Source organism: Bufo bufo, chromosome 2, assembly GCF_905171765.1.
Source record: "Bufo bufo chromosome 2, aBufBuf1.1, whole genome shotgun sequence".
Classification (NCBI taxonomy): Eukaryota; Metazoa; Chordata; class Amphibia; order Anura; family Bufonidae; genus Bufo; species Bufo bufo.
In genome coordinates this window covers 40547302-40575198 of record NC_053390.1, presented here as the reverse complement: position 1 = coordinate 40575198, position 27897 = coordinate 40547302, and the positions used below count along the sequence as shown (strand labels likewise).

Genomic DNA, 27897 nt, shown 5'->3' with positions numbered 1-27897 from the left:
TAAAGAGGCTTCCCCAATTAGGCAAATCTTGTCCATAAGCCGCCTTATAGCATAGTGTATATAGGTCATAGAGGGCAGAGGTTCTCTGGAGGCTCCCTCTAGTAGGCCAAGTGGATAGAGACGCTCTGTAGGACTCATATATTATATAAATGGTCGCCATTTTATTTGTATTGGAGCCATGTAAAAACACAAAGCGGCAAGTACAAGTAAAATGAGTGGCTTCCCCCAGCCAAAGTTTTAGAAGGAGGGCAAAGCTAGGAAAACCCCTTTAAACTGACGAGAAGGTTGGTCTCTGACTTTTGCACAGTTCTGTACACCAATATATATAAACCACTTATGACAATTTACGCCATTTTCATGGAAGGCAGCACAAAAATTTTAATAAATTATCTGCAATTGTCTTTAATGTACTTCAACACATGGTCTCGAGGGGACCGCTGAAGCTTGCCACGTGGACATGCCGATCCCGAGCCGCCATATCATCTTATCAAAGGCCAGCCAGAAATCTATGGACCTCATTTATCAAAACTGTCTCAGCGAATAACCGGCCTTGTTGTCCACAGCAACCAATCAGAGCCAAGCTTTGGGCCTGCTTTAACCCCTTCAGGTGGGTGGACCTAGTCTTTAAACCCAAGCCACGGCACACGTAGGCCGACTAGCAGATGAATGTCAGATGCCAGTCTTTCAAAAAACGACTGACCACTGCCAGTAGCAGCGCCTCCATTGGTATCACATGATCCGTGGGCACTCACCAATCACTTCCGTCCCACCGGCCCCGGCCCAGTCACCTTACCTTACATAAGATGGTGAATACAAATAGACAATGTGTTTTAGTGTGATGCCATAGGATTAATTAAAAAAAAAAATGCTTGAAATTAGAAAAGAGTCATTTATTTCCTACTATAAGCCTAACCATTCTAAAAATTTGCAAAAATTATTTAAAAATAAGACTAAAAATGGCCACAATAAAGCTGGAAAAATCATTCAAAAAATTAAAAAGTCATGCATAACATGCAGCAGTAAAATCAGCTAAACTGGGCCTGGTCCTGAAGACTGAGGACATGACATCAATACCTGATCGGTGGATGTCTGACACACCGCACCCCGCCGATTAGCTGCAGCTCACCAAGCACAGCGCTGTACACTGCATAGTGGCTGTGCTTGGTATTGCAGCTCAGTCCCAGTCACTGGAATGAGTGTCACTGGCCTAGGAAGAGGCTGCAGCCTCTTCAAACAGCTGACCGTGGGGATGCCAGGAGTATGAACCCACCGATCAGATATAGATGACCTATTGTGAGGACAGGCCATCCATGTCAAAATCTAAGACAACCCCTTTAAACGGGTTTTCCATGACCCTCCTTAATTACTCATAGAAAGATTACAATATACTTACCGTCTCCGTATAAAAGTCGTGTGGATCGCCCACTTGGGAACCTGATTATAGGATGCTCCTCTTCTAAAAAACAAAAACAAAAATCCTGCTTGCGCCCAGGCCACTTCCTTTACCAGGTTTCCTGGCTGGGCTGTGGACGGGGTGTCACTTCTGTTGTGGACAGGGCCAGAATGCATGGAGCATGCGCAAACTTCTGAATCCATCTAATCTGCGCATGCACCAGGGAGAGGAACAGTTCTGGTTCCATCCACTGCAAATGTGACGTCCTGTCCAAAGCCCAGGCCGGAAAACCTGGTAAAGGACATGACATTGTCCTCATCTGCGCAAGCGCAAGGGACAGGAACAGTTCTGGTTCCATCCACAACAGAAGTGATGTCCTGTCCAAAGCCCAGGCCGGAAAACCTGGTAAAGGACATGACATTGTCCTCATCTGCGCAAGCGCAAGGGACAGGAACAGTTCTGGTTCCATCCACAACAGAAGTGATATCCTGTCCATAGCCCAGGCCGGAAAACCTGTTAAAGGACATGACATCGGAGGAAGCAGGATTTTCAGGAGAGGAGCCTGATGTGACCGGGTTCCAGAGTGGCCGATCCACACAACTTTCTGAACGGTAAGCATATTACAAAAATTCTAGTAGAAGCAAGATACGAGTAGCTAAGGAGAGTTTGCGGGGCCCTTTAAGACAGTTTTGATAAATGCGGGATTTTAATAATTTTGTCATGATGAGATTTCAAACGCCCAAGTGAGCGGAGTCCAATTCTTCACCCAATTTATATGGCTTTTTTTTTTTTTAGTCCAGACCACGGATGTGAAGTGTAAAAAGTCATTACAGTTTCTACCCACACTTCTTACAGGAGGGTGCAAGAACATTTTAAATAATGTTGCCAACAAAACTGAAAAAAACGCAATAGTTAAAAAAATATATATTTCCATATATCACAACTTCCAGGCGTTCGTCATCATCAGCACAAAGTAAACATCACTGTCGATCGAGGCGCTCACTCCCGAGTAATAGTTCAAGAATTCAGTTTTTGTCACCTGGAATAAAAAGTGGGGAGGAAAAAAAAAAAAAGAATTATCTTCAAGTGATAAGATTACAAGGGGTTGCACCTGTGCACAGGGTAGCAGTCAGATCCTGGGCCCCTCTAGCCGGGCCCCACCTACCATCTATAATACTGGGGTCTTCTCATATAGCAGAGGCCTTGTGGTATCAGGGCCTGGGTGTGACTGCTACCTCTGCGCCCATTACAGCTGCACCCCCTGGTGGCACGTCCCATTGTAGCACTTACAGGTAACATGCAATCGAAAGATCACCTATAGATACGTTTTTGAGTCTTCCAAGTTTTTCTACTTCCATTTGCTTATTTAACCCCTCCAGGGGCCCCAGCGGTTGGACCTGCACCATTCAGACTCCTAGGGTACGTTCCCACGGCGCCATGTATACCGTGGCAGAAACTGTTATGGCTTCTGCTGCAGTTGTTCACTTTGGATGCTGCTGACCCGCCGCCGACTTGGCTCTACTGAATGAGAGGACACCCACACTCCAAGCGGCAGCGTTAAACCGTTGGCACGTGAACTGCAGCGCTGCCTCTGTAACGCTTCAGAGTGGCATTACCACTTCTGCACCTCACTACTATCTCCTGTGGTTAACCTGGTGTCATCCTGTGTATTTATTTCCAAGTCCTATATAATGTGCATTTCCTATTTTGCAACTGTTTATGTTCACATGTAATATGCCTGGTTCACCAGTAGGTGGCAGCATAAATGGCAGAGCTATAGTTACATAGAGTGGAACCGTTCCATTCCATTCTAACATCCCCCTCTGTGGTGTGGTGGGCAGGAAGGGTGGGGACCGGTGAGTTCAAGTTTAGGTCTTCCCTAGGAGGGGAAGGGTGTGCAGCAGGTGCATGTCCCTGTTGAACGAGCCCTGTATAGGCCAGCTGGAGCACCTTCAGCTCAGCTGGACATGGAGGCAGAAGCTTGCAGCCTTTGAAGCCAGGAAGTATAGTTTCCTGGACTAACCTAGAGCCAGACTAGAAGAGAGAAGTTGCAGCATCCTGCAGAAGCAGAGATTCTATTTAAGCTTGTCAGCACTGCAGAGCCAGTGAGCGACAGATGTAGCAGAGAGGAGTTTGCCTGCCACAGTTTACATGCTAAAGCCTGCTGGAAACTAAGACAAAGTCTGAGACTGTTTGGAGAAACGTTTAATGAAAGTAAAGCTGTTATCAACTATATCGCAAGGTCTGGACTTATTTCTTCATCCCCTTCATCAACAACCCCCCTTTTCATTGCTTCAGAGCCAACGCCTGGGGTCCAGCGTATCCAGGTAGGAGCACCGTGACACGTGCACCAACATTAAGGGACAGTATAGGCTACCCTACACCACTCTGGCATCCCTACACCTGGGTACCATCTACTACATCACTAAAAGGGGCCCTGAGCCCTTGTTGCTTCACTGCAACTGGCGTTACGAAAACAAGTACTTTTTTAAAGGGCCCTGGAGGGAGGCGCCCGCTGGACCTCCCATTGAGAATAGTATGAGGCAGACACCATACGGCTGCCGCCGGAATTTTGGCGTGGCATCGACGTCAAAATTCTGACAGCAAATTCTGCCATGTGAACGGGTCCTTATGGGGGAGATTTATGAAACTGTCTAAAAGAAAAACTGCCTTTGTTATCCATGGCAACCAATCACAGCGCAGCTTTCATTCTGTATGCTGCTCTTGAAAAATGAGAGCTTCACTGTGATTGGTTGTCTACGGATAACAAAGGCAGTTTTTCTTTTAGATAGTTTTCCTATCCTGTGGATAGGGGATAACTGTAATCCTGGGAATATCTCCACCTTTCACCCAATTCCATTCCTCTCCCTTCACCTGGTTCCTTCATACTGGCTCACTTTAATATACTGTATCTTTATAGCTGTAAAGAGCTGCATTTTTCTGACACCAAGCTCCAAATCCCCTGCATGGATATAGAACTGAATGATAAAGTAGTGGCTGCCTGCATTTACCACTAGAGGGAGCTCAGGAGCCTACTTCATAAATCTATATACAGCCACCACTTGATGGAGCTCAAGAAATTACCACATAGAGATATATACAGCCACCACTAGAGGGAGCTCAGGAGATTACTGCATACAGATATATACAGCCACCACTAGAGGAAGCTCAGTAGATTACTGCATACAGATATATACAGCCACCACTAGAGGGAGCTCAGGAGATTACTGCATACAGATATATACAGCCACCACTAGAGGAAGCTCAGTAGATTACTGCATACAGATATATACAGCCACCACTAGAGGGAGCTCAGGAGATTACTGCATACAGATATATACAGACACCACTAGAGGGAGCTCAGGAGATTACTACATACAGATATATACAGCCACCACTAGAGGCAGCTCAGGATATTACCGCATACAGATATATACAGCTACCACTAGAGGGAGCTCAGGAGCTTACTGCATAAAGATATATATACAGCCAACACTAGAGGGAGCTCAGGAGATTACTGCGTATAGAATTATGTAGACACGACTAGAAGGAACTCAGCAGCTTAATGCAAACAGATATATACAGCCACCCGTAGAGGGCGCTCAGGAGATTACTACATACAGATATATACAGCCACCACTAGAGGGAGCTCAGGAGATTACTAGATACAGATATATACAGCCTCCACTAGAGGGAGCTCAGGAGATTACTGCATACAGATATATACAGCCACCACTAGAGGGCGCTCAGGAGATTACTGCATACAGATATATACAGCCACCACTAGAGGGCGCTCAGGAGATTACTACATACAGATATATACAGCCACCACTAGAGGGAGCTCAGGAGATTACTAGATACAGATATATACAGCGTCCACTAGAGGGCGCTCAGGAGATTACTACATACAGATATATAAAGCCATCACTAGAGGCAGCTGAAGAGCTTACTGCATACAGATATAAGCAGCCACTACTAGAGGGAGCTCTGAGGATTACTGCATACAGGTATATACAGCCACCACTAGAGGGAGCTCAGGATATTACTGCACACAGTTATATACAGCCACCACTAGAGGGAGCTCAGGAGATTACTGCATACTGATTAATATCCCCTAGTAGTAATTGCAGGTGGTAGTCATTTATCATGTAATTCTATGTCTATCCAGGGGATTTGAAGTGCTGTATAAGAAAAATGCAGCTCTGATAGCTATAAAGATAAATTAAGACATTTTTTTGCATAGTATAATCGACCTAAGGACATCATGATGATAAAAGGTGGAGATTCACCGTATTAAAAGGAATTCTCCAGGACTAAAGCATTGATAGCCTATTCTAAACATAGGAAATCAATATTTGATAGGTGGGGATCCAACCTCGAGGACCCCTGCTGTGCAGTGCATTGAAGGGGCCGCATGGCTCATCCATACTAGCGGCCATGCCTGGTACTGCAGCTTGTCCCACTCAAGTTACATTAACATACATCAGATACAGTGAGATTCGTAGACGAGGTTCTTCCTACATGCTGCAAGTGATCCACAAGATGAAGTAAATAAAAGGAAAATTTATCAGACCCAGCACCAAGAGAATCGAAGAGTATCACACAGACTGGAAAAGCTTAAGATAAAGGGTTAATAACAATACATTATACATATGATTGCTATTAATGGTTAGGAGACAAACGTTCTGCTAATTACACAGACGGAAGTCATTATGGTGTTAATCTTTATGCCCATTCTTATTTTACTACACTTTAGGCCTCATCGATCTGCATAGGAGCTGTAGACACAATCCATCCCTGCTCAAAGAGTGCTGCATATACAGATCAGGGAGCGGCCATGGCACTTCCTGCTCTAGTCCTCGCAATCATGTGATCCCAGGTAACTGCAGTAGCTGCTGGGTCTTAGCAAACCCAGAGTAGCTGTGCAGTGCATGGCAGGATGCTGTATCTCCTTTAACTAGGGGTAATATGTCAGACCCAGTCACAGGAAAAACAAGCGCCAGCAGTGAGGTGGAAGCAGAAGGCTCCATTCGTTGTGTAGTGGCCGTGCCGGGTACTGCAGCTCAGCTCCTATTCAAGCGAATGACAGCATTGGAAAATTCTGCGCACCGTATAGTTTCTGCCACCGGAAAACAGGTGATCAGTGGGGATGCTGGGTGGCGGGCTCCCAACAATCTGATGTTGATGATTAGGGATGAGCGAATCGTCTTTGGATGAAACAAAGTTTTATGCGAATCGACTAAAAAAATTTAAAAAATGTAAAAAAAATAAAAAGTGAGTCAAATGCAATGATTAAGAAAGCGATTTCGTGAAGGTTAGTACAATTCGTTAGCGTTCCTGACACAATGGTGCGAGCGCCACCACCAGCGTGTTATAGGTTAGTGACAAAGCTGGCACACAGTCCGTGTAATTACACTTAGAGCCGCCAGGCGTTCTTCATCATGGTGATGAAGTAAACGTCCGTATCGATGGAAGCACTGACGCCAGCGTAGTAGTTTGTGAATTCGTCCGGAGTGACCTGGTACGGGTTAGAAGATAAGAATTATACAACTTTTTTTTTCCTATGCAAACTTTTTGTTTTCTTGCAGAAATCCTAAGGAGCCTGGAGAAAACATGGGTTGAGCGTCATGTCCTGCTATGGCAGGTGAACAAGGTTATTTAAAGAGGTTAGAGGTCTACTTTTATTTTTAGAAAAATCTGATTAAAAATGCAGAGTGGTATAATAGTGTCATTGCTGCCAAGCTGCTTTTTCCCTCAATCCACTGTCAGCACAGTACCAGGTTAGTGCTGAACAGCCAGCATATAAAGGTTCTGTCTCATCAACTAAACTAAATCTGGTCCATTTTTTGCTATGGTTTGGCTTCTGAGACGAATTGCTGATAAAGCCAATGGAGGCCTCTTTCCATAGATTACATGTTGTATCAGAGGGCTCAGCAACCTTCAGCACTCCAGCTTGCCGTAAAACTACAACTCTCAACATGCACACTTGCTCACCTGTTGTTGCAACTCCCATACAAGTGAAAGGAGGACTCTGGGAGTTGTAGTTTAAGAAAAGCTGGAGTACCAAAGATTGCGGACCCCTGTTGTATTACAAGCCAACTAGTTCATCGAATGGCCAACCCCGTAATACAAGAATGGACCAGGTAGGTCAAAGGGAAAACGACTCTTTGTTAGTGAGGCCAAAAATCAGAGTGAATCTGCATCGCGCCTCCTCATACTATGCTTTGATCTAATAACTGCTTCTCAGCATAATTAACATCACTTCTCAGCGCAATTGATAGTATGCCGCCCCCTATGTTGCATGAGGCATTAGTATACATTTTGATCAAAAAGCATAGGCCCACCCACCACAACAAGGTTGCCTCCTCGAGTGGGAACCTGCTCTAAATTTGGCGCAGCGCTGCACGGCGACCACTGGCGCCACAGCAAGCAACCAAACAGGGCCCCTGCTGCCTGGCAAAGCCACCCTGGCACTAGGCCCCACCAACTCACCAGCACAGCACCAAAGCAACAATGTTTGCCGCGCAGCGCTGCGTCAAATTTAGAGTAGGTTACCATTTGAGGAGGCAACCTTGTCGTGGTGGGTGGGCCTATGCTTTTTGATCAAAATGTATACTAATGCCTCATGTATAGCATGCGGCATATTATCAATTGCACTGAGAAGTGATATTAATTATGCTGAGAAGCAGTTATTAGATCAAGGCATAGTATGAGGAGGTGCGATCCAGATTCACTCTTATTTTTGGATATATTTTTGGAGAATCTGTTCCTTTTTTCCTCACTCTAGTACCAGCACTCCTCCCCATTCCGCCCAGGTGATTTTAATTAGCAGGAGACTGCATAAGGGCTCATGCACACAAACGTATTTTATTTCCGTGTCCGTTCTGGGTTTTTTTGGCGGACCGCATGCGGAACCATTCATTTTAATGGGTCAGCAAAAAAAAAAAACAGAAGGTATTCTTTGTGCATTCCGTTTCCGTATGTCCCTATTTCCGTTCCGCAAAAAATAGAACATGTCCTATTATTGTCTGCATCACGGACAAGGATAGTACTTTTCTATTAGGGGCCGGCTGTTCCGTTCCGCAAAATACGGAATGCATATTTTTTGCAGACTGCAAAATACATACGTTTGTGTGTATGGGCCCTAACACTGACAACCTTGCAACCAGTCTGGCTCAAGTCTCCAAACCGAAGATCATGAGCCGAGGACAGAGAACTAGCTAATGCTACAGACTAAATTATCCCCTCTTGCACTAGTAATCAGATTTTTGATATAATACCTTTAGGACAGACTAAAGGGCCCTTTACACAAGATAATAGCTAACGAGCGTTCATAGGAATGCTCGTTAGTGATTATCTGGCGGTATAAATGAACCGCCATTACCCAATGAACAATCAAAACGCTCGTTCATGGAGTAATCCGGTCGTTTGTGCGGACACAAAAATGATTGCTTGCCGGTTGCAGATCGTGCTGTGTAAACACAATCTGCTGACGGCAAATAATGAGTCTGTCTGGAGACGAGCGATGGCATTGGAGATCGCTTCTCCCCATACTGTGGAGGCGATCGCTGAAGTGGTCTCCACCTCTAACGAGCAAGCGATTGTCGGGAAAGGACTCTTCCTTCCCGACAACAAGCTGCTCTATCGTCCTGTGTAAAGGGACCTTTATTCCTAGGGAGAAGCTAACACTGGAAACAGCAACCTGTCCGCCTCAAGTCTCCAGCTGAAGACCATGAGCTGAGGACACAGAAGATGAAAGACGGCTTGGCTGCGTTCACTTAACCATCCCATGCAGCACTAGTAATCAGATTTTTATCAAAATAAATTTGGACAGAAATAGGAAAAACCTAAAAATCTCTCAAAAAAATCTCTCAGCACAAATGTCTAAAGGGGGGGGGGGGATTTACAATCTGGACTGCAACATCCTCATACCAAGAGGAGACATACGTTTCTGATATATATATGGGGTCTGCACACTGGAGAGGTACCAGTGACAAGGAAGGGACGCTGTGGTACCAGTGACAAGGAAGGGACGCTGTGGTACCAGTGACAAGGAAGGGAGGCTGTGGTACCAGTAACAAGGAAGGGACGCTGTGGTACCAGTGACAAGGAAGGGACGCTGTGGTACCAGTGACAACAAGGAAGGGACGCTGTGGTACCAGTGACAAGGAAGGGACGCTGTGGTACCAGTGACAACAAGGAAGGGACGCTGTGGTACCAGTGACAAAAAAGGGACGCTGTGGTACCAGTGACAAGGAAGGGACGCTGTGGTACCAGTGACAAGGAAGGGACGCTGTGGTACCAGTGACAAGGAAGGGACGCTGTGGTACCAGTGACAAGGAAGGGAGGCTGTGGTACCAGTGACAAGGAAGGGAGGCTGTGGTACCAGTGACTGGGAGGGAACTGGATACAAAGTGCATAACCCAACCCAGGTCTGGTTGGTCCCATCTTCTTTAATACTGTGCAGGACTCCCTTCTCTAGAGGAACTATGGGGGAAGGGGATTGTTAGATTCAAGAGCCATGAAATTGACATGGAGGGGGACACAAAGACCAGGACCTTCAGTGCTCGGTGAGAAAACCACATATACAGTACAGACCAAAAGTTTGGACACACCTTCTCATTCAAAGAGTTTTCTTTATTTTCATGACTATAAAAATTGTAGATTCACACTGAAGGCATCAAAACTATGAATTAACACATGTGGAATTATATACATAACAAACAAGTGTGAAACAACTGAAAATATGTCATATTCTAGGTTCTTCAAAGTAGCCACCTTTTGCTTTGATTACTGCTTTGCACACTCTTGGCATTCTCTTGATGAGCTTCAAGAGGTAGTCCCCTGAAATGGTTTTCACTTCACAGGTGTGCCCTGTCAGGTTTAATAAGTGGGATTTCTTGCCATATAAATGGGGTTGGGACCATCAGTTGCATTGAGGAGAAGTCAGGTGGATACACAGCTGATAGTCCTACTGAATAGACTGTTAGAATTTGTATTATGGCAAGAAAAAAGCAGCTAAGTAAAGAAAAACGAGTGGCCATCATTTAAGAAATGAAGGTCAGTCAGTCAGCCGAAAAATTGGGAAAACTTTGAAAGTAAGGGCTATTTGACCATGAAGGAGAGTGATGGGGTGCTGCGCCAGATGACCTGGCCTCCACAGTCACCGGACCTGAACCCAATCGAGATGGTTTGGGGTGAGCTGGACCGCAGAGTGAAGGCAAAAGGGCCAACAAGTGCTAAGCATCTCTGGGAACTCCTTCAAGACTGTTGGAAGACCATTTCAGGGGACTACCTCTTGAAGCTCATCAAGAAAATGCCAAGAGTGTGCAAAGCAGTAATCAAAGCAAAAGGTGGCTACTTTGAAGAACCTAGAATATGACATATTTTCAGTTGTTTCACACTTGTTTGTTATGTATATAATTCCACATGTGTTAATTCATAGTTTTGATGCCTTCATAGTCATGAAAATAAAGAAAACTCTTTGAATGAGAAGGTGTGTCCAAACTTTTGGTCTGTACTGTACATGTATGAATCGATATCTATCGTGTATATCAGATATTAACGCCTGCTTTGATGGTTTTGCCGACTTTATGCATATAAAGGCACAGATCAGATGGTGTCACTTACCTGTCCGTCTTTGTCATACGGAGAGTCAAAGTTGTCTAGAAAACTCCTAAAAACTTGATCTTCTGTCCACTCTCCGTTTTGATACTTTGGATGGTATTTTGCATTATAGACACCTCGCAAATCTTCGATGGTGACAACCCCGTCCCCAGTTTTATCCAGCTTTCTAAAGGCCTGCATGATTATTTCCTTCCTTGCATTCGACATAGCCGGCTGGAAGAAGACGAAAAACAGTCTACAGACAAAGCTTAAGGAGCAGAAAGACTCTCTGGAGCCCATGGGGTTTATAAAATGGGTTTTAGGTGTAACCTTACTGTATAAATGTAACATTCTACAACATTCTATTAGACTTTGTGTTTCAATTCCTCAACATATTCAAGTTCTCAGCTTTTGTTTGTTTCCATTCAAAGGCAGTAATCCTATCCACAGTGGGTCCTGCTCTCCGCTGAGAAGTGGATACAATTGTGTCCAGTCTAGACAATGCTCTGTGAGCTAAACAGCCCGGACTCCAGACTGATACATTGTAACAAACTAGCACAGTTGTATCCAGTCTAGACAATGCTCTGTGAGCTAAACAGCCTGGACTCTAGACTGATACATTGTAACAAACTACCACAGTTGTATCCAGTCTAGACAATGCTCTGTGAGCTAAACAGCCCAGACTCCAGACTGATACATTGTAACAAAAGTACCACAGTTGTATCCAGTCTAGACAATGCTCTGTGAGCTAAACAGCCCGGACTCCAGACTGATACATTGTAACAAACTAGCACAGTTGTATCCAGTCTATACAATGCTCTGTGAGCTAAACAGCCCGGACTCCAGACTGATACATTGTAACAAACTACCACAGTTGTATCCAGTCTAGACAATGCTCTGTGAGCTAAACAGCCCGGACTCCAGACTGATACATTGTAACAAACTAGCACAGTTGTATCCAGTCTAGACAATGCTCTGTGAGCTAAACAGCCCGGACTCCAGACTGATACATTGTAACAAACTAGTACAGTTGTATCCAGTCTAGACAATGCTCTGTGAGCTAAACAGCCCGGACTCCAGACTGATACATTGTAACAAACTAGTACAGTTGTATCCAGTCTAGACAATGCTCTGGGAGCTAAACAGCCCGGACTCCAGACTGATACATTGTAACAAATTAGCACAGTTGTATCCAGTCTAGACAATGCTCTGTGGCAGCTGCACAAATCTCTCTGCTAGTTTGTTACAATGTATCAGTCTGGAGTCCAGGATGTTTAGCTCACAGAGCACTGACTACCTGACATCAAATGCAATGTTATAATCCAGAGCTGCACAGTTATATCCACATAATCCACTCTTATTCAAAAGGTTATTCGTGAGGTATAAATAATACTCACTATATTTTTTAGTTCTTTTATTTTTCATATAAATAAATCGCTATAATGCATAGTAATCCTGAGAGCACTGAACTGATTTCTGCGCAGCGCTCTCAGGATTACTATGTATAAGGCCTCATGCACACGACCGTTGTGTGCATCCGTGGCCGTTGTGCCGTTTTTCCGTTTTTTTTTTCGCGGACCCATTGACTTTCAATGGGTCCGTGGAAAAAATCGGAAAATGCACAGTTTTGCAGCCGCATCCGTGATCCGTGTTTCCTGTCCGTCAAAAAAATATGACCTGTCCTATTTTTTTGACGGACAACGGTTCACGGACCCATTCAAGTCAATGGGTCCGTGAAAGAACATGGATGCACATAAGATTGGCATCCGCGTCTGTGATCCGTGGCCGTAGGTTACTTTTTATACAGACGGATCCGAAGATCCGTCTGCATAAAAGCTTTTTCAGAGATGAGTTTTCACTTCGTGAAAACTCAAATCCGACAGTATATTCTAACACAGAGGCGTTCCCATAGTGATGGGGACGCTTCTAGTTAGAATATACTGAGAACTGTGTACATGACTGCCCCGTGCTGCCTGGCAGCACCCGATCTCTTACAGGGGGCTGTGATCCGCACAATTAACCCCTCAGGTGCTGCACCTGAAGGGGTAAATTGTGCATATCATAGCCCCCTATAAGAGATCAGGGGCTGCCAGGCAGCAGGGGGCAGACCCCCCTCCCTCCCCAGTTAGAATATCATTGGTGGCCAGTGTGGGGCCTCCCCCCCTCTATTGTATTAATATCATTGGTGGCCAGTGTGCGGCCTCCCCTCCCCCCCCTCTATTGTAATATCATTGGTGGCCAGTGTGCGGCCTCCCCTTCCCCCCCCCCCTCTATTGTAATATCATTGGTGGCCAGTGTGCACCCTCCCCTCTATTGTATCAATATCATTGGTGGCCAGTGTGCGGCCTCCCCTCCCCCCTCTATTGTAATTTCATTGGTGGCCAGTGTGCGGCCTCCCCTCTCCCCCCCCCCCTGCCCGATCATTGGTGGCAGCGGAGATTCCGATCGGAGTCCCAGTTTAATCGCTCTGGGGCTCCGATCGGTAACCATGGCAACCAGGACGCTACTGCAGGCCTGGTTGCCATGGTTACTTAGCAATATTACAATATTAGAAGCATCATACTTACCTGCTGGCTGCTGCGATCTCTGTCTCCGGCCGGGAGCTCCTCCTACTGGTAAGTGACAGGTCTGTGCGGCGCCGGAGACAGAGATCGCAGCAGCCAGCAGGTAAGTATGATGCTTCTAATATTGTAATATTGCTAAGTAACCATGGCAACCAGGCCTGCAGTAGCGTCCTGGTTGCCATGGTTACCGATCGGAGCCCCAGAGCGATTAAACTGGGACTCCGATCGGAATCTCCGCTGCCACCAATGATCGGGCAGGGGGGGGGGAGAGGGGAGGCCGCACACTGGCCACCAATGATATTACAATAGAGGGAGGGAGGGGGGGGGCGCACACTGGCCACCAATGATATTTAAACTGGGGAGGGTGGGGGGTCTGCCCCCTGCTGCCTGGCAGCCCCTGATCTCTTACAGGGGGCTATGATACGCACAATTAACCCCTTCAGGTGCGGCACCCTGTAAGAGATCGGGTGCTGCCAGGCAGCAGGGGGCAGTCATGTACACAGTTTGTAGTATATTCTAACTAGAAGCGTCCCCATCACTATGGGAACACCTCTGTGTTAGAATATACTGTCGGATATGAGTTTCACGATGTAACCTCATATCCGACAGTATATTCTAACATAGAGTTGTTCCCATGGTGATGGGGACGCTTCAAGTTAAAATATACCATCGGATTGGAGAAAACTCTGATCCTATGGTATATTAACTCCTGACTTTACATTGAAAGTCAATGGGGGACGGATCCGTTTGAAATTGCACTAATATTGTGTCAACGTCAAACGGATCCGTCCCCATTGACTTGCATTGTAATTCAGGACGGATCCGTTTGGCTCCGCACGGCCAGGCAGACACCAAAACGACAGTTTTTTCATGTCCGTGGATCCTCCAAAAATCAAGGAAGACCCACGGACGAAAAAACGGTCACGGATCACGGACCAACGGACCCCGTTTTTGCGGACCGTAAAAAAAACGGTCGTGTACATGAGGCCTTATAGCGATTTTTTTTAATGAAAAATAAAAGGACTGAAAAATATAAGCAAAGCTTCAAAAGAGTGAGTATTATTTATACCTCACGAATAACCTTTTGAATAAGAGTGGATTATGTGGATATAACTGTGGAGCCTGAGTGAGGTTCTGAATCAAGTCGTGGTATACTACAGGTGGAGCAACAGTTGATGATTGAAATACTCCAGAGCTGCACTCACTATTCTGCTGGTGGAGTCGCTGTGTACATACATTACATTACTTCTCCTGTACTGATCCTGAGTTACATCCTGTATTATACTCCAGAGCTGCACTCACTATTCTGCTGGTGTAGTCACTGTGTACATACATTACATTACTTATCCTGTACTGATCCTGAGTTACATCCAGTATTATACTCCAGAGCTGCACTCACTATTCTGCTGGTGCAGTCACTGTGTACATACATTACATTACTTATCCTGTACTGATCCTGAGTTACATCCTGTATTATACTCCAGAGCTGCACTCACTATTCTGCCGGTGCAGTCACTGCATACATACATTACATTACTTATCCTGTACTAATCCTGACCTACAGTCTGTATTAGAACAGACTTTAGCTGAAACATGGATCATATTTTCAGAAACCCCTGCTGGTTCAGGGTCTATAGGAAGCACACTGTTTTACAGTCTGGGAGGAATACGCTTTCCACCAGACACTACATTACAGACACTGAGCTCACGTGTTAGGGGTGCGTTTGTCAGCACATTTTTTACAAATTCCAGTACCATGCAGCACAATTGTGACCCTGGAGTATAACAGCGGCTGCCATTAAATAACTGTATAATAAACGTGTTTGTATAAATTACATTCATACATTCGCGCTTCACCCAGTTTTCAGCTATTATTTGAATCAGCAGGATCAACTTTCAGGCAGCATGCCTGGTTTAATTGGGTTAATTCTGCTAATAGGTGACATTCAGTTGGTAATACTCCTTTAAAATGTATTTGATGTCTCCACACCATTTAAACCATGTCTGGTTTAATGGGGTTGATCCTGCTTATAGATGTTCTTTAAGCATTTTTGCCTTGTCCACAGGATATGCCATAAATTTCTTATAAGTGTGTGCTCTACCTATCAGGAGAATGGGACTCACTTTTTATCACAGTCACTCACCCGCAATGTGACCAAGAATTCATCAAAGTCTATCGTTCCGCTTCCGTCTTTGTCGAATAGGGAGAAAAGCTGCTGAGCCTCATTTTTGTCTATCATCACGCCATAGTCATTCAGTCCTTTTAAGAACTCCTTAAAATCCAGTGACCTGCTGTTATCATCATCCATGATCTTAAATACTCTGTGGAAAGACAAGAGCCATGATCACTCTTACTATGAAAACTTTACTGTATAGACTGGGACAGAATGAGCAGAGTCATCTCATTACCTTTAAAGGGCAGGAGAGCTATGGAAACTTTCAGGGCAATTTTTTTATGATTGCATTTTACTAATTTTGGATTTAAAAAGATTATTTCAACTGGTCTTTATTTAAAAAAGAGTTTCAGCAGTTTTTGTGATACATGCAATACAATATTACATTCGGAGCAATTTTTTATGATTGCATTTTACTCATATTGGGCTAAAAATCATTTTTTCAATTGGTCTTTATTAAACATTTTCAGCAGTTTTTGTGATACATGTGGTTAAAAATCAGTCTATTTCCAGACTGTCCCTCCTGAGTTCCATCAGCTGACAGCTCATGTGAAGCCTTATCTCCTGAGCTCATAGCCTCTCATTTAAGCCACGTTCTTATCAGTTTGATATGAGTTTAGCTATAATGAGTGTTTATAAGTTCAGGAGATCAGAGAAAAGAGCTACATCAACCGAAGGAACTCAGGAGGTGGACATTCTGCAAATAGACAGATTTTTAACCAAATGTATCACAAAAACTGCTGAAAATGTTTAATAAAGACCAATTGAAAAAATTATTTTTACCCAAAAATGAGTAAAATGCAATCATAAAAAATTGCTCTGAAAGTAATACTATATACTACATGCACAGATAAGGCTCTGTATGCAGCTCCCCTGTCACATCATGGTTTCTGGGGGAGGCCATTTCTCCGTCAATGCGCTCCCATTCATTGCAGCTGCCATAAATTGTACACACTTTGTGGCACTGTCTAGACAGATAACACAGGACAGGCATGTCTTCAATATGGCCGTCACCAGGGAAGGTTTTAAAAATGTAAAGTAAATAGCTACTACACACAAAAAAAAAACACATTATTTCTCTTTTACAGACTGACAACTAATTACTGACACAACAATTACATACAGGAGGTGGTCCCTTTAAATATCTGGAGCAAAGGGATCCAGAGATTTTGTCTTCGGATAAAGGGAAGGGGGGGGGGGGGGCGGACACAACCTTCATTGCTCACCTTCCCAGGCCTTTAATTCCCGCAGAGCCCCGTGAGAGACATTGCAGACGAAGCTTCTCTAATGGGTCTGTGCAGGTGGTCAGGTTTTTCTTTGCCTGCATCGCCATCTCGCGGTCGTGCCTAGCCGTGCCGGCCATCTACAGGATACAGAGAAAACAGGGAAGATGTTAAAAGATATTGTGGATCTCTGGTGGCTCAACCATGTGGATCACCAGACACATACCAAATTGACAATGGAAATCTTATCTACAGTATAAGCCCCTGCTTCATGTTCCATCTAAGCTTTTGTAGTTAGCGAGCGGGGCACTTTAGGACATGGGCACTATTCCCACTAAGGGTCCATTCACACGTCCGCAATTTCGTTCTGCAAAATTGCGGACCCATTCACTTCTATGGGGCAGCACGATGTGCTGCCCGGACACGGAATTGCGGACCTGCACTTCCGGGTCCGCATTTTCGTTGCCGAAAAAAATAGAACATGTCCTATTCTTGTCCGCAATTGCAGACAAGAACAGGCATATTCTATTAGTGCCGGCATCGTGCGGTCGTGTGAATGGAGCCTAAGCCGGGAAATACTGAAATGCAACTGGATACACAGGGCCACGTAACATCCGGAAAAAAAATTGTATTAAACAGCATCCAGACCTAGTGCAGTGAAAGTTATCATCCACATCCCTGGTGGTCTAGGGCAGGGAAGGGGCTTAAGGCCCCTATGTCATAGAGGCATAGCAAATGGTTTGATCAGAGGGGGTTTGAGTGCTGAGATCCCCACCGATCGCTAGAACGAGGAGACAGAAGTCCCTGCATAGCACTCTATCTCTTCAATGCAGGAGATGGGCTCTACAGAAGTCCTCTGCAGTGAGGAGAGAGAGCGTGATACACGTGCACTTCTCTCTCCTTGTTTTAGTGATCACTGGGGGTCTGAGCACTCAGACCCCCACCGATCAAAACTTTTTATATGTCTCTATGACATATCAAAAGTTTCACCAAACCTCAGTGACCTTTCAACCCCTTCTATGCTCTAGACCACCAGGGGTAAAGACAATAATCTTCATTGAGCTAGTCCTGAATGCTGTTGAATACTATTTTCCCAGTTGTTATGTGGCAAATCAAAAAAATTTACCAAAACTTAGTGGCCCTTTAACGTAAGGATCCCTGGTGGTCTAGAGCATTGTTTACTCACCTCTCCAGGCTCCAGCATTGTCCTCACTGTAACTTTCTTTATCCTGGCTACACTAATCCTAGAGATGAGAGATGTAACTGTATGGCTGCGCAGTTCTCTCTATGATAAGGCAGGGCAACTTAGGAGCGTTCTGTCCAATCATTAAAAGATATGGACACCTTTTTAAAAAAAAATTATCTATCTTTTTGTTTTTGTTCTACAGCCTGCTGTGCTTCCTATGCACAGATCTGCTCTCAGTGAGTTTACAGAGAATCCGTCATCTGACAGATTTTCTGTAACTCCTTCTTTATGCACACTGTCTCCCCCTGCCCCCCCCCCCGCCCCCCCCCCCCCCCCAGGATGGCAGAGCAGTGCAGACTGTCAGCTGTAACATACAGCTGACAGTCTGCTTTAAACTGCAGACATAAGCTCTTTCATGCCACAGCCTTTGGCTGTGCGGGCATGCTGGGAGTTGTAGTTTTGCAACAGCTGGAGGCACACTGGTTGGGAAACACTGCCTTAGGCTGTGTATTATTATTGTTATTTAGCTTACCTTTGGATTTGACCCTTGATCTGCTTCCTGACACCTCTTCTGCCTGCTCCCTGAACCCTGACGCTACCTCTCGGATTTTGACCTCGGTTTGCTTTTGGATTTTGTCTTTGCCTCTTCTCTTGTACTGACGTGACCTCCTGGACTGACCCCGGCTAGTTGACCCGCCTCGCCCTTCTGTTTTTGGTGGTACCTTGCTTGTTCCACCTCTCTGTCCGCTCGAGTGCTACCTCTCATTGGCTGTCCGCTTCCCTGCTGTCTCTATCTCTCTGCTTGCACTTACTCAGGTCAGGGACTGTCGCCCAGTTGCGCCTCGTCACCTAGGGTGGGTGGTGCAAGTAGGCAGGGACAGGGGACCGGGTGGCAGCTCAGGGGGTGCACCTCCGCTCTATCTTTATACCCGCGACTCTACCCCGTGACAGATAACCATCGGGCCGCTGCTCTGCTGGAGGCGATAACCATCGGCCCGATGCTTGAAAACTGAGGGAGGGAGCTTCCTGCTAAAGGCAGGAGCCTGATCAGGCTTAGGCTACTTTCACACTTGCGGCAGTGTGATCCGGCGGGCAGTTCCGTCGTCGGGACTGCCCGCTGGATCCGCCGATTTGGAAGTGACTGAAAGCATTTGTGAGACGCATCAGGATGCGGATCCGTCTCACAAATGCATTGCAAGAACGGATCCGTCTCTCCGCTTGTCATGCGGACAGACGGATCCGTCTTGTATTTTTTTTCACATTTTTACCGGTCTGCGCATGGGGATCCGGCATTCAGGCAAGTCTTCAGTTTTTTTCGCCGGAGATAAAACCGTAGCATGCTACGGTTTTATCTTTTGCCTGATCAGTCAAAACGACTGAACTAAAGACATCCTGATGCATCCTGAACGGATTACTCTCCATTCATAATACATGGGGATATGCCTGATCAGTTATTTTCCGGTATAGAGCCCCTGTGATGGAACGCTATGCCGGAAAAGAGAAACGCTAGTGTGAAAGTACCCTTACTGATCAGGCTTACTGTGAATGACAATACACTGCAGTACACTATACAGTGTACTGCAGTGTACTGTAGAGGCATCAGACCCACTGGATCTTTAAGGGCCAAGTGGGTCTGAGTAAAAAAAGTGTAAAAAAAAAAAAAAAGGAAAACTAAATTCTAACTTCTTCCTATATCCGCACATATAATTGGTTAAAATTTGTAAACAATAAAAAACACTAAACATGTTCGGTATCGCCGCGTCCGTAACGACCTGATCTATAAAAGGATCATGTACTTTTACCGCACAGTGAACGCCATAAAAAAAAAGAAAAACTATGATGAAATTGCAATTTTGCCCACCGCACTTCCCACAAAATAGTATAAAGTGATCAAAAGAGTCATATGTACCCCAAAATAGTACCAATCAAACAGTCATCTCATCCCGCAAAAAATGAGCCCCTACCTAAGATAATTGTCCAAAAAATAAAGATATGGCTTTCAGAAAATGGAGACACTAAAACATGATTTTTTTGTTTCAAAAATGCTCTTATTGTGTAAAACCAAAATAAATAAAATAAAAAAACAGACATATTAGGTATCGCTGCGTCCGTAACAACCTGCTCTATAAAAATATCACATGCGCTAACCTGTCTGGTGAACACCGTAAAAGAAATAAAATAAAAACCGTGCCAAAAAAGCTATTTTTTATCTCTTTACATCACAAAAAGTGTAATACCAAGCGATCAAAAATTCATATGTGTCCTAAAATGGTACCAATCAAACCATCATCTCATTCCCGCTAAAAATTAGCCCCTACCTAAGACAATCGCCCAAAAAATTTAAAAAAATATGGCTTTCAGAGAATAGAAACACTAAAACATGATTTTTAAAAAAAAAAATTTTATTGTGTAAATCCAAAATAAAATTTAAAATAGACGTATTAGGTTATTGCCGCGTCGTTTGGACATGCTCTATAAAAATATCACATTATCTACTCTGTCAGGTGAACATTTTAAAATACAAAAAAATAAAAACTGTGCCAGAACACCCAGTTTTTGGCTACCTTGCCTCACAAAAATATATATACACACACACACACACACACAATGCACAACTACCTCTAGCAAAAGATTTATATACTGCAGGAGTAACCGTTATATATATATATATATATATATATATATATAACAATGGCAGCACAGCAGGCCAAATATAAATATGGAGGTGCAGGCTAATGGGTCCGGCAACAAATCCAGGACAATATAAGAATTTTAAAAAAATGGCAGCACTCTCACAAAAAATGAGTGAAAAGAAAAACACTTTATTCACCCTGTGGTCGCAACTAGGGATGAGCGAACTTGTGTACAAGGTTCAGGTTCGGGTTATGTAAGAATTCCGTTATGGATTCTGCTAGCACGGGCCATAACTAAGGGTCCATTCACACATCCGCATCCGTTCCGCAATTTTGCGGAAGAGGTGCGGACCTATTCATTTTCAATGGGGCCGCAAAAGATGCGGACAGCACATGGTGCTGCCCCGCTAAAAAAAATAGGCATTTCTGTCATAGTGCCGGCCATGTGCGGTATGCAAAATGCGGAACGCACATGGCCGCTGTCCGTGTTTTGCGGATACGCACTATGTGGAACACAAAACAGTTGCGGACGTGTAAATGGACCCTTATGGTCCGTGGTAGCGGAATCCATAACGAAATTCTTAGATAATTTGAACGTCGAACTTGAAGCACAACTTCACTCAACACTAGTCGCACTAGTTTGAAAAGAGACTCTGTGAATGAGCTGAAACATTGCGACCACAGGGGTGAATAACGTGTTTGAGAATGCGGACATTTTTACATCTTTACACATCTATATATATAGTCATTTATCAAACTGGTGTAAAGTAGAACTGGCTTAGTTGCCCATAGCAACCAAACAGATTCCACCTTTCATTTTTCACAGCTTCATTGAAAAATGAAAGGAGGAATCTGATTGGTTGCTATGGGCAACTAAGCCAGTTTTCCTTTGCACTAGTTTTGATAAATCTTCCCCTGTGTACTTATCTGTGTACAGAGCATTGTGTCGTCACACTGTGTGGGAAAAAGTGACAGTTCACTGTGCGGCCTGCAGGGGCGTTGCTAGGTTAAAACATTTGGGGTCTCGGCCCCTGATGTTTTGTCCCAGGCCCCAAACGTCCTGCCTGCTAGCTAGATACTACTGTATTGCCGTCCTCTGGAAGGCAATACAATTGAATCTAATACACTGGAAGAGCTAAAGGACCTGTGATGACATCACAGGTGATGTGACCAGTAAAATAGGCAGTGGGGGTATGTATATATTTTTACTTGTATTATTTTTTTCCACTTTTTTTTGGGTGGTCGTTTTTATATATATATATACACACACACACACACACACATTTTTTATATTTTTTTACTATTTTAAATAAAATAAAAATCTTATTACAACTCCTGCATTTGCTTGGCACTTTCTCCCCCTTAGGCTCAATTCACACCTGAGCGTTTTACAGCGCGTTCCTACGCGCTGTAAAACGCTCAACAAGGAAAAACCAATGCTTCCCTATGGGAATGGTTCTCACCTGGGCGTTTTACAGCGCGTACGATCGCGCTGTAAAACGCCCGACGCTCACACAAGTACAGGAGCGTTTTTTTGGGCGCTTGTCGCGCGTTCCCGTACATAGACTTTCGGGAACGCGCGACACTGTGTGCACACTTGTCTCTGTATGCGCGCTTGTAAACGTCCGTACAATCGCGCATACAGAGCGCTCCTTTCAGAACGCTCAGGTGTGAATTGAGCCTAAACAAAAATTGCTATAAAAACCGCAGCTCGTTTACTTGCGTGTGGCAGCCATTTTTTATAGCATTTTTCTTTTTAGTACCATTTTTGGAAAAACGCCTGAAAAAATATCTACACTCCTTCAATATGCTGCATTAAAAAAAAAAAACACCACTAGCAAAAAGAAAAATCCACGTGTGGCCTGAATTTTAAATTTCCCAAAGACTTTCAGCTGACATTTTTCCCGCATGAAAAAAAAATAAAAATGAACCAAAGAAACACATGAAAAAAAATAATAATAAAAAAATCTAAGAAAACAAAACAAAAGTCAAGAAAAAAAAAAAACAAGCGTGAATCCAGCCCATTAAAAGGCAAAACACACTGCATGTTCAGCGGCTGAAACCCCACCAGTTTCTGCTGCGTTTTTTTTCGGTGTGAATGCCACGGACTTGCTCATGGTTTAGCTAAACCGCCAGCAGACCTGGGAGTCTTTATGAGAGTCTGGCGGCCTGAAAAACCCATAGGGACCCCGTGACCACCTTGCTCCACTGGGCTGAGACCCCTCTGCCAAAATCATTTCATGCTGCAGCATCTAAGGGGCTAAAAGGCTGGGATTAGCGCTGTATGTTAGCTGTATTATACCCACTGATGATGATGGTGCCGCTCAGCTCCTGTGCCCATGCCATCCATTGCACCCAGTTGCCGTTTGGATGCCATTCATTGGCAGGGAGCAGTTAATACACATGGAAGAAGGCAGAGTAGGCAGCTGCCTAGGGCTCTACCGGGAAAGGGGGGGGGGTGGAATTTATGGATTAAAAAATAAAATAAAAAAACAGCTGATGGAGCAGTGTGACCGAATGGCTGACAGCGCTACCAATGGTGGGGAGCACCCCTGCGCCGTCATATTACTCAGTTTCTGCTCTCTCGGCACCGGACGGCAGGGACGGCTCCACAGAAGAGTCTTTGTTCTGATTATTCAGAGATTTGATCTCACCTTACACCCGATCCCCAAGGTTGTGCCCAATCTCTGTTATTGATTGATAGGCCTGGTTAAATATTACTACGTCACCAGATTCTTTCTTCTCCAGCATAACAGGGCGGTGGGCGGCAGGAAAGTGTCTTTAAGGGAACTGTCAGGATTAGAAAAACACATCTGCTCTCTTCTCCAAACAGCGCCACACCTGTTCTCAGGATGAATGTGGTACTGCAGCTCAGCCTCTCTCACTGCTATGGAGCTGCAAAACCGGACACAACTCATGGACAGAACATAGAAGCCATGATGATGAAGTGTACCACCGCTCTATCCTGCTTTCTGATGGTCACCATGAACCTTATACGGAGGAACTAGATCAAGGGCCTGGGGCCCTCCAGTCTCGAGGTGTGGAGAAATATATAGCGTTTCAGTCTGCTAATGACATAGAATGATCACAGCGTAGATTTACAGAGATGTCAGTCATAAGCAGCTCCATCAGCAACGCTGAAATTGACGCCGGTTTAGCTAAAGGGGGTTACAGAGGAGTAATCCCAGCTCAGGGGTCCACAGTGCACCCAAAGGTGGTGCAAAGATAGCGACCTGTACTATTCTAAATCTCAATGCAGTTTGTGAAGTGGTTGGGTAGAGGTCCACCATTGGGACCCCGACTGATCACAGTCCACCATTGGGACCCCGACTGATTAAAGTCCACCACTGAAACCCCAACTGATCATGGTCCACCACTGGGGTCTCCATTGATCATGGTCCACCACTGGGACCCCCACTGATCACGGTCCACCATTTGGACCTTCACTTACCATGGTCCACCATTGGGACCTCCATTAATCGCGGTCCCCCACTGGGACCTCCACTGATCATGGTACACCACTGGGACCTCCACTGATTACAGTCCACTGCTGGAAGCCCCATTAATCATGGTCCAGTCCTTGGACCCCCACTGACCATGGTCCACCACTGGGACCCCCACTGATCACGGTCCACCACTGGTCGCAACAATAGTGAAGCCCAGACTGCCACCGTCACCTGCAAAGATTTATTGTACTTACAACAGTATCTCTGATAAAACGAATTATACAATGGTATGCACACTTCGGTATCGCCCGACCCAGGACGAAGCGTGACAGCGAAACCCGGTCGGGCGATACCGAAGTGTGCATACCATTGTATAATTCGTTTTATCAGAGATACTGTTGTAAGTACAATAAATCTTTGCAGGTGACGGTGGCAGTCTGGGCTTCACTATTGTTGCGACCTTTGTTGGAGAGAGGAGGGACCCTCGGGTATACCCCTTGCAGATCTTTCCCCGTGCCTTTTGTAACCCGTATCAAGAAGGGAGGAGGTGTATCAAGCAGCGCGGTTTCCCAACTGATCATGGTCCAACACTGGGACCTCCATTAATCATGGTCCAATACTGGGACCCTCACTGATCACAGTCCACCGCTGGATCCCCATTAATCATGATCCAGTCCTACGACCCCCATTGATAACAGTCCCCCACTGGGACCCCCACTAATCACGGTCAACCACTAGGACCTTCATTAATCGCGGTTCACCACTGGGACCTCCACTGAAACTCCAACTAATCACGGTTCACCATTGGGATGCACATTGATCACAGCCCACCACTTGGACACCCACTGATCACGGTCCACCACTTGGACACCCACTGATCACGGTCCACCACGTGGACACCCACTGAACACGGTCCACCACTGGGATCCACATTGGCACCCTCAGTAACAGGCTGCACATGTCTGCTGCATTCATTCTCTAAGAGATGCTGGAAATAGCTGTGTTCTGCTTCTTGTCGGCAGTCCCATGTACGGGCAGTGAACATAAACATGCACAACCTGCTGCTTCACACGGGGGGCACAGGACTCCCATTCTCATGATCATTTGGGGACCCCCACCCATTCAGAAACATACACTTATCCCCTACCCAGTGGAAAGTTTCAAGTTTGGTAAAACCCCTTTAATGCTAAGTCTATAACAGGATCCCGACCTGCCACGTGCCATTTATAATACTGGTGTTTTTGGGGCCCCTCAATCCTTGAGGTTCAACCTCCATTAAAGAGGTTGTTCAACTTCATATAGTTTTTTTAAATATTGCCCTACCAGCTACCCAGCGTAAACTGTCGAGGGAAGCATACCTACCTGCTCCCTGACGCCCCCGGTTCTGGTTCCGTGGGTTCATGTAAACTTCCTGCATAGACGGGGCGAGGTGCCCACGGTGAACCTACGGAGCTAGAACCGGGCGGCAGGGAGCAGGTAGGTATGCTTCACTCGACAGGTCCTGCCAGGTGAGAAGGGGGGGGGGGGTATTTAAAAAAAAAATATCAAGTTAGACAACCCCTTTAATCCCCTGAAAATCAGAAAAACATGCATTGCTTCCTTGATTTAGTTTTTTTGCAGGTGAAACATAAAGGGGTATTCCGGCTGTTAAGTGTTACCCCCTATCCTATTAGATCACTGGGAGTCCAACCGCTTTTTTATGTGTGATGCATTTTCAGAAAGCGACAAAACAGTAACCTGTAAACCCGCCCTCAGGCTTCAGGTCCCTTCCTTCTAAAATTCGATGATCACCCACCAGTTATTCTCATACTGATTACAAACTTCCAGACCCACCCGCCGTGCGGTGTACGGGGCAGGACCCCCCTCATTGCCACTCTAAGGCCCCCTTCACACGGACGTCGCGGGTGAGGGCCGGATGCGATGCAAGTGCGTTCAGGGAAAATCGTGCGAGTAGGCACGCAATTTCAGTCAGTTTTGACTGCGATTGCGTTCCATTGTTCATTTTTTTCCGCGCAAGTGCAATGCGTTTTGCACGCGCTGAGAAAAACTGAATGTGGTACCCAGACCCGAACCCGGACTTCTTCACTGAAGTTCGGGTTTGGGTTAGGTGTTCTGTAGATTTTATTATTTTCCCTTATAACATGGTTCTTTAATACAGAATGCTAAGTCTAATGTCAATTGAGGGTTAAAAAATAATAAAAACATAACTCACCTCATCCACTCGATCGCGCAGCCGGGATCCTCTTCTTTTTTCTTCTTGAAGGACCTGCAAAAGGACCTTCGCTGACGTGGTGAGCGCGGTGACGCCAGCGCAGGTCCTGCTGAATGAAGATAGAAGGTCCTTCAGATGACATCAGCGAAGGTCCTTTTGCAGGTCCTTCAAGAAGAACAAAGAAGAGGATCCCGGCTGTGCGATCCCTGCGTGGATGAACCCTCAATAGACATTAGACTTAGCATTCTGTATTAAAGAACCATGTTATAATGGAAAATAATAAAGTAAATGGGGTCCCGGGTCATACATCCCTCGTCTCCTTAGCATCCATGCGTAAAAATCACACCGCTTGCGGAGGCGATGCGATTTTTTCAAGCACCCCTCTTCCCTTCTATGGGGCCTGCGTTGCGTGAAAATCGCAGAATATAGAACATGCTACGATTTTCACGCAACGCAAAAGTGGTGCGTGAAAACCACCGCTCATGTACACAGACCCATTTAAATGAATGGGTCCGGATTCCGTGCGGGGGCGCAATGTGTTCGCATCACGCATTGCACCCTCGCTTGTGTGAAAGGGGCCTAAGGTTGAGAAATCTGCAGTACCCTGGGGTATTCACGCCCCATCTGCTGAGGACACGCCCCCATGGATTTTCACTGCGGATTTCAATCATGCAAAGAGAGGCATCCGCAATGAAACCTGCTGGAAATACATGGGTTTGAATGCAGATTTCAGTGCGGATTTACTTCTGGAATCATGACTCGCCCTGAAACCCTGTGCACACTGCGTCCTGTGCCCTTTACGCAGTGCATTCGCTGGAGACAAACCTCCCGCCATATATTTTAAGCATATAATAATCAGACGGATGAGAGGGGGGACTTTTGTCCTCCGTCGGCCCAGTACATCATGTCAGCATACTTCTTTACCGCACAGGACCGCCATTTCCTATACCGAGGGCCTCTGCAAAACACGTACCGGGCAGTATACATTATTTTATAACTGGCCCCTAGGGACGGCGAATACCGTTGTGTCCGTATACAGTCGCTGACCTATATGTCCCTGCCAGGAACCCACTTTCACCCTATTTTGGGCTTCGGCATGCCTTCCCGTAAGACTGGATTCTGAGCCAATCCATATCAGCTCGATACCGCCTAAATCTGTACATAGAGGGCCACTATCCAATGTCAGAAGACCCCTTTAACATGGCAGACCCCACCTTACAAAACTCACGCCTAAGTTCTATGGATCATATGCAGAAGTTTCTAAAGTAGCAGAAGAAGAAGAAGATGAGACATAAAGGGCACTTATAGATTCCTCGAACGTCACCTTCAAGTCTCGGGATGCGGATCCTTCCTGCAGCGACCCGGAGCTTCCACCTGAAACTATGGAAGCGGCTCTCATTCAGCAGGTACGCTGGAACCGCCCCTTTACTCCGAAGCCTGGCTTTCTGATTGGCTGACTG

At 45.4% G+C, this 27897-nt stretch overlaps 1 protein-coding gene across 4 annotated transcripts; it reads right to left on the bottom strand.

Moving 5' to 3' along the window:
* Window positions 1-1487: 1487 nt before the first annotated feature.
* On the bottom strand, window positions 1488-27859 carry CAPSL (calcyphosine like). Of its 4 annotated transcripts, XM_040420976.1 has the most exons (7): window positions 27762-27805; window positions 26438-26491; window positions 16964-17100; window positions 15708-15885; window positions 11024-11233; window positions 6808-6911; window positions 1488-2432 (listed from the first exon to the last, which is right to left on the bottom strand). In XM_040420976.1, the coding sequence occupies exons 3-6, from the start codon at window positions 17098-17100 to the stop codon at window positions 6810-6812; spliced, it is 627 nt and encodes a 208-aa protein (XP_040276910.1). In that variant the 5' UTR covers window positions 26438-26491; window positions 27762-27805; the 3' UTR covers window positions 1488-2432; window positions 6808-6809. The 4 variants fall into 4 exon arrangements, with proteins under 4 accessions (XP_040276910.1, XP_040276908.1, XP_040276911.1 ...); XM_040420974.1 differs by lacking the exon at window positions 26438-26491 and having other exon boundaries at window positions 27762-27859; XM_040420977.1 differs by lacking the exon at window positions 26438-26491 and having other exon boundaries at window positions 27666-27802.
* Window positions 27860-27897: the final 38 nt, after the last annotated feature.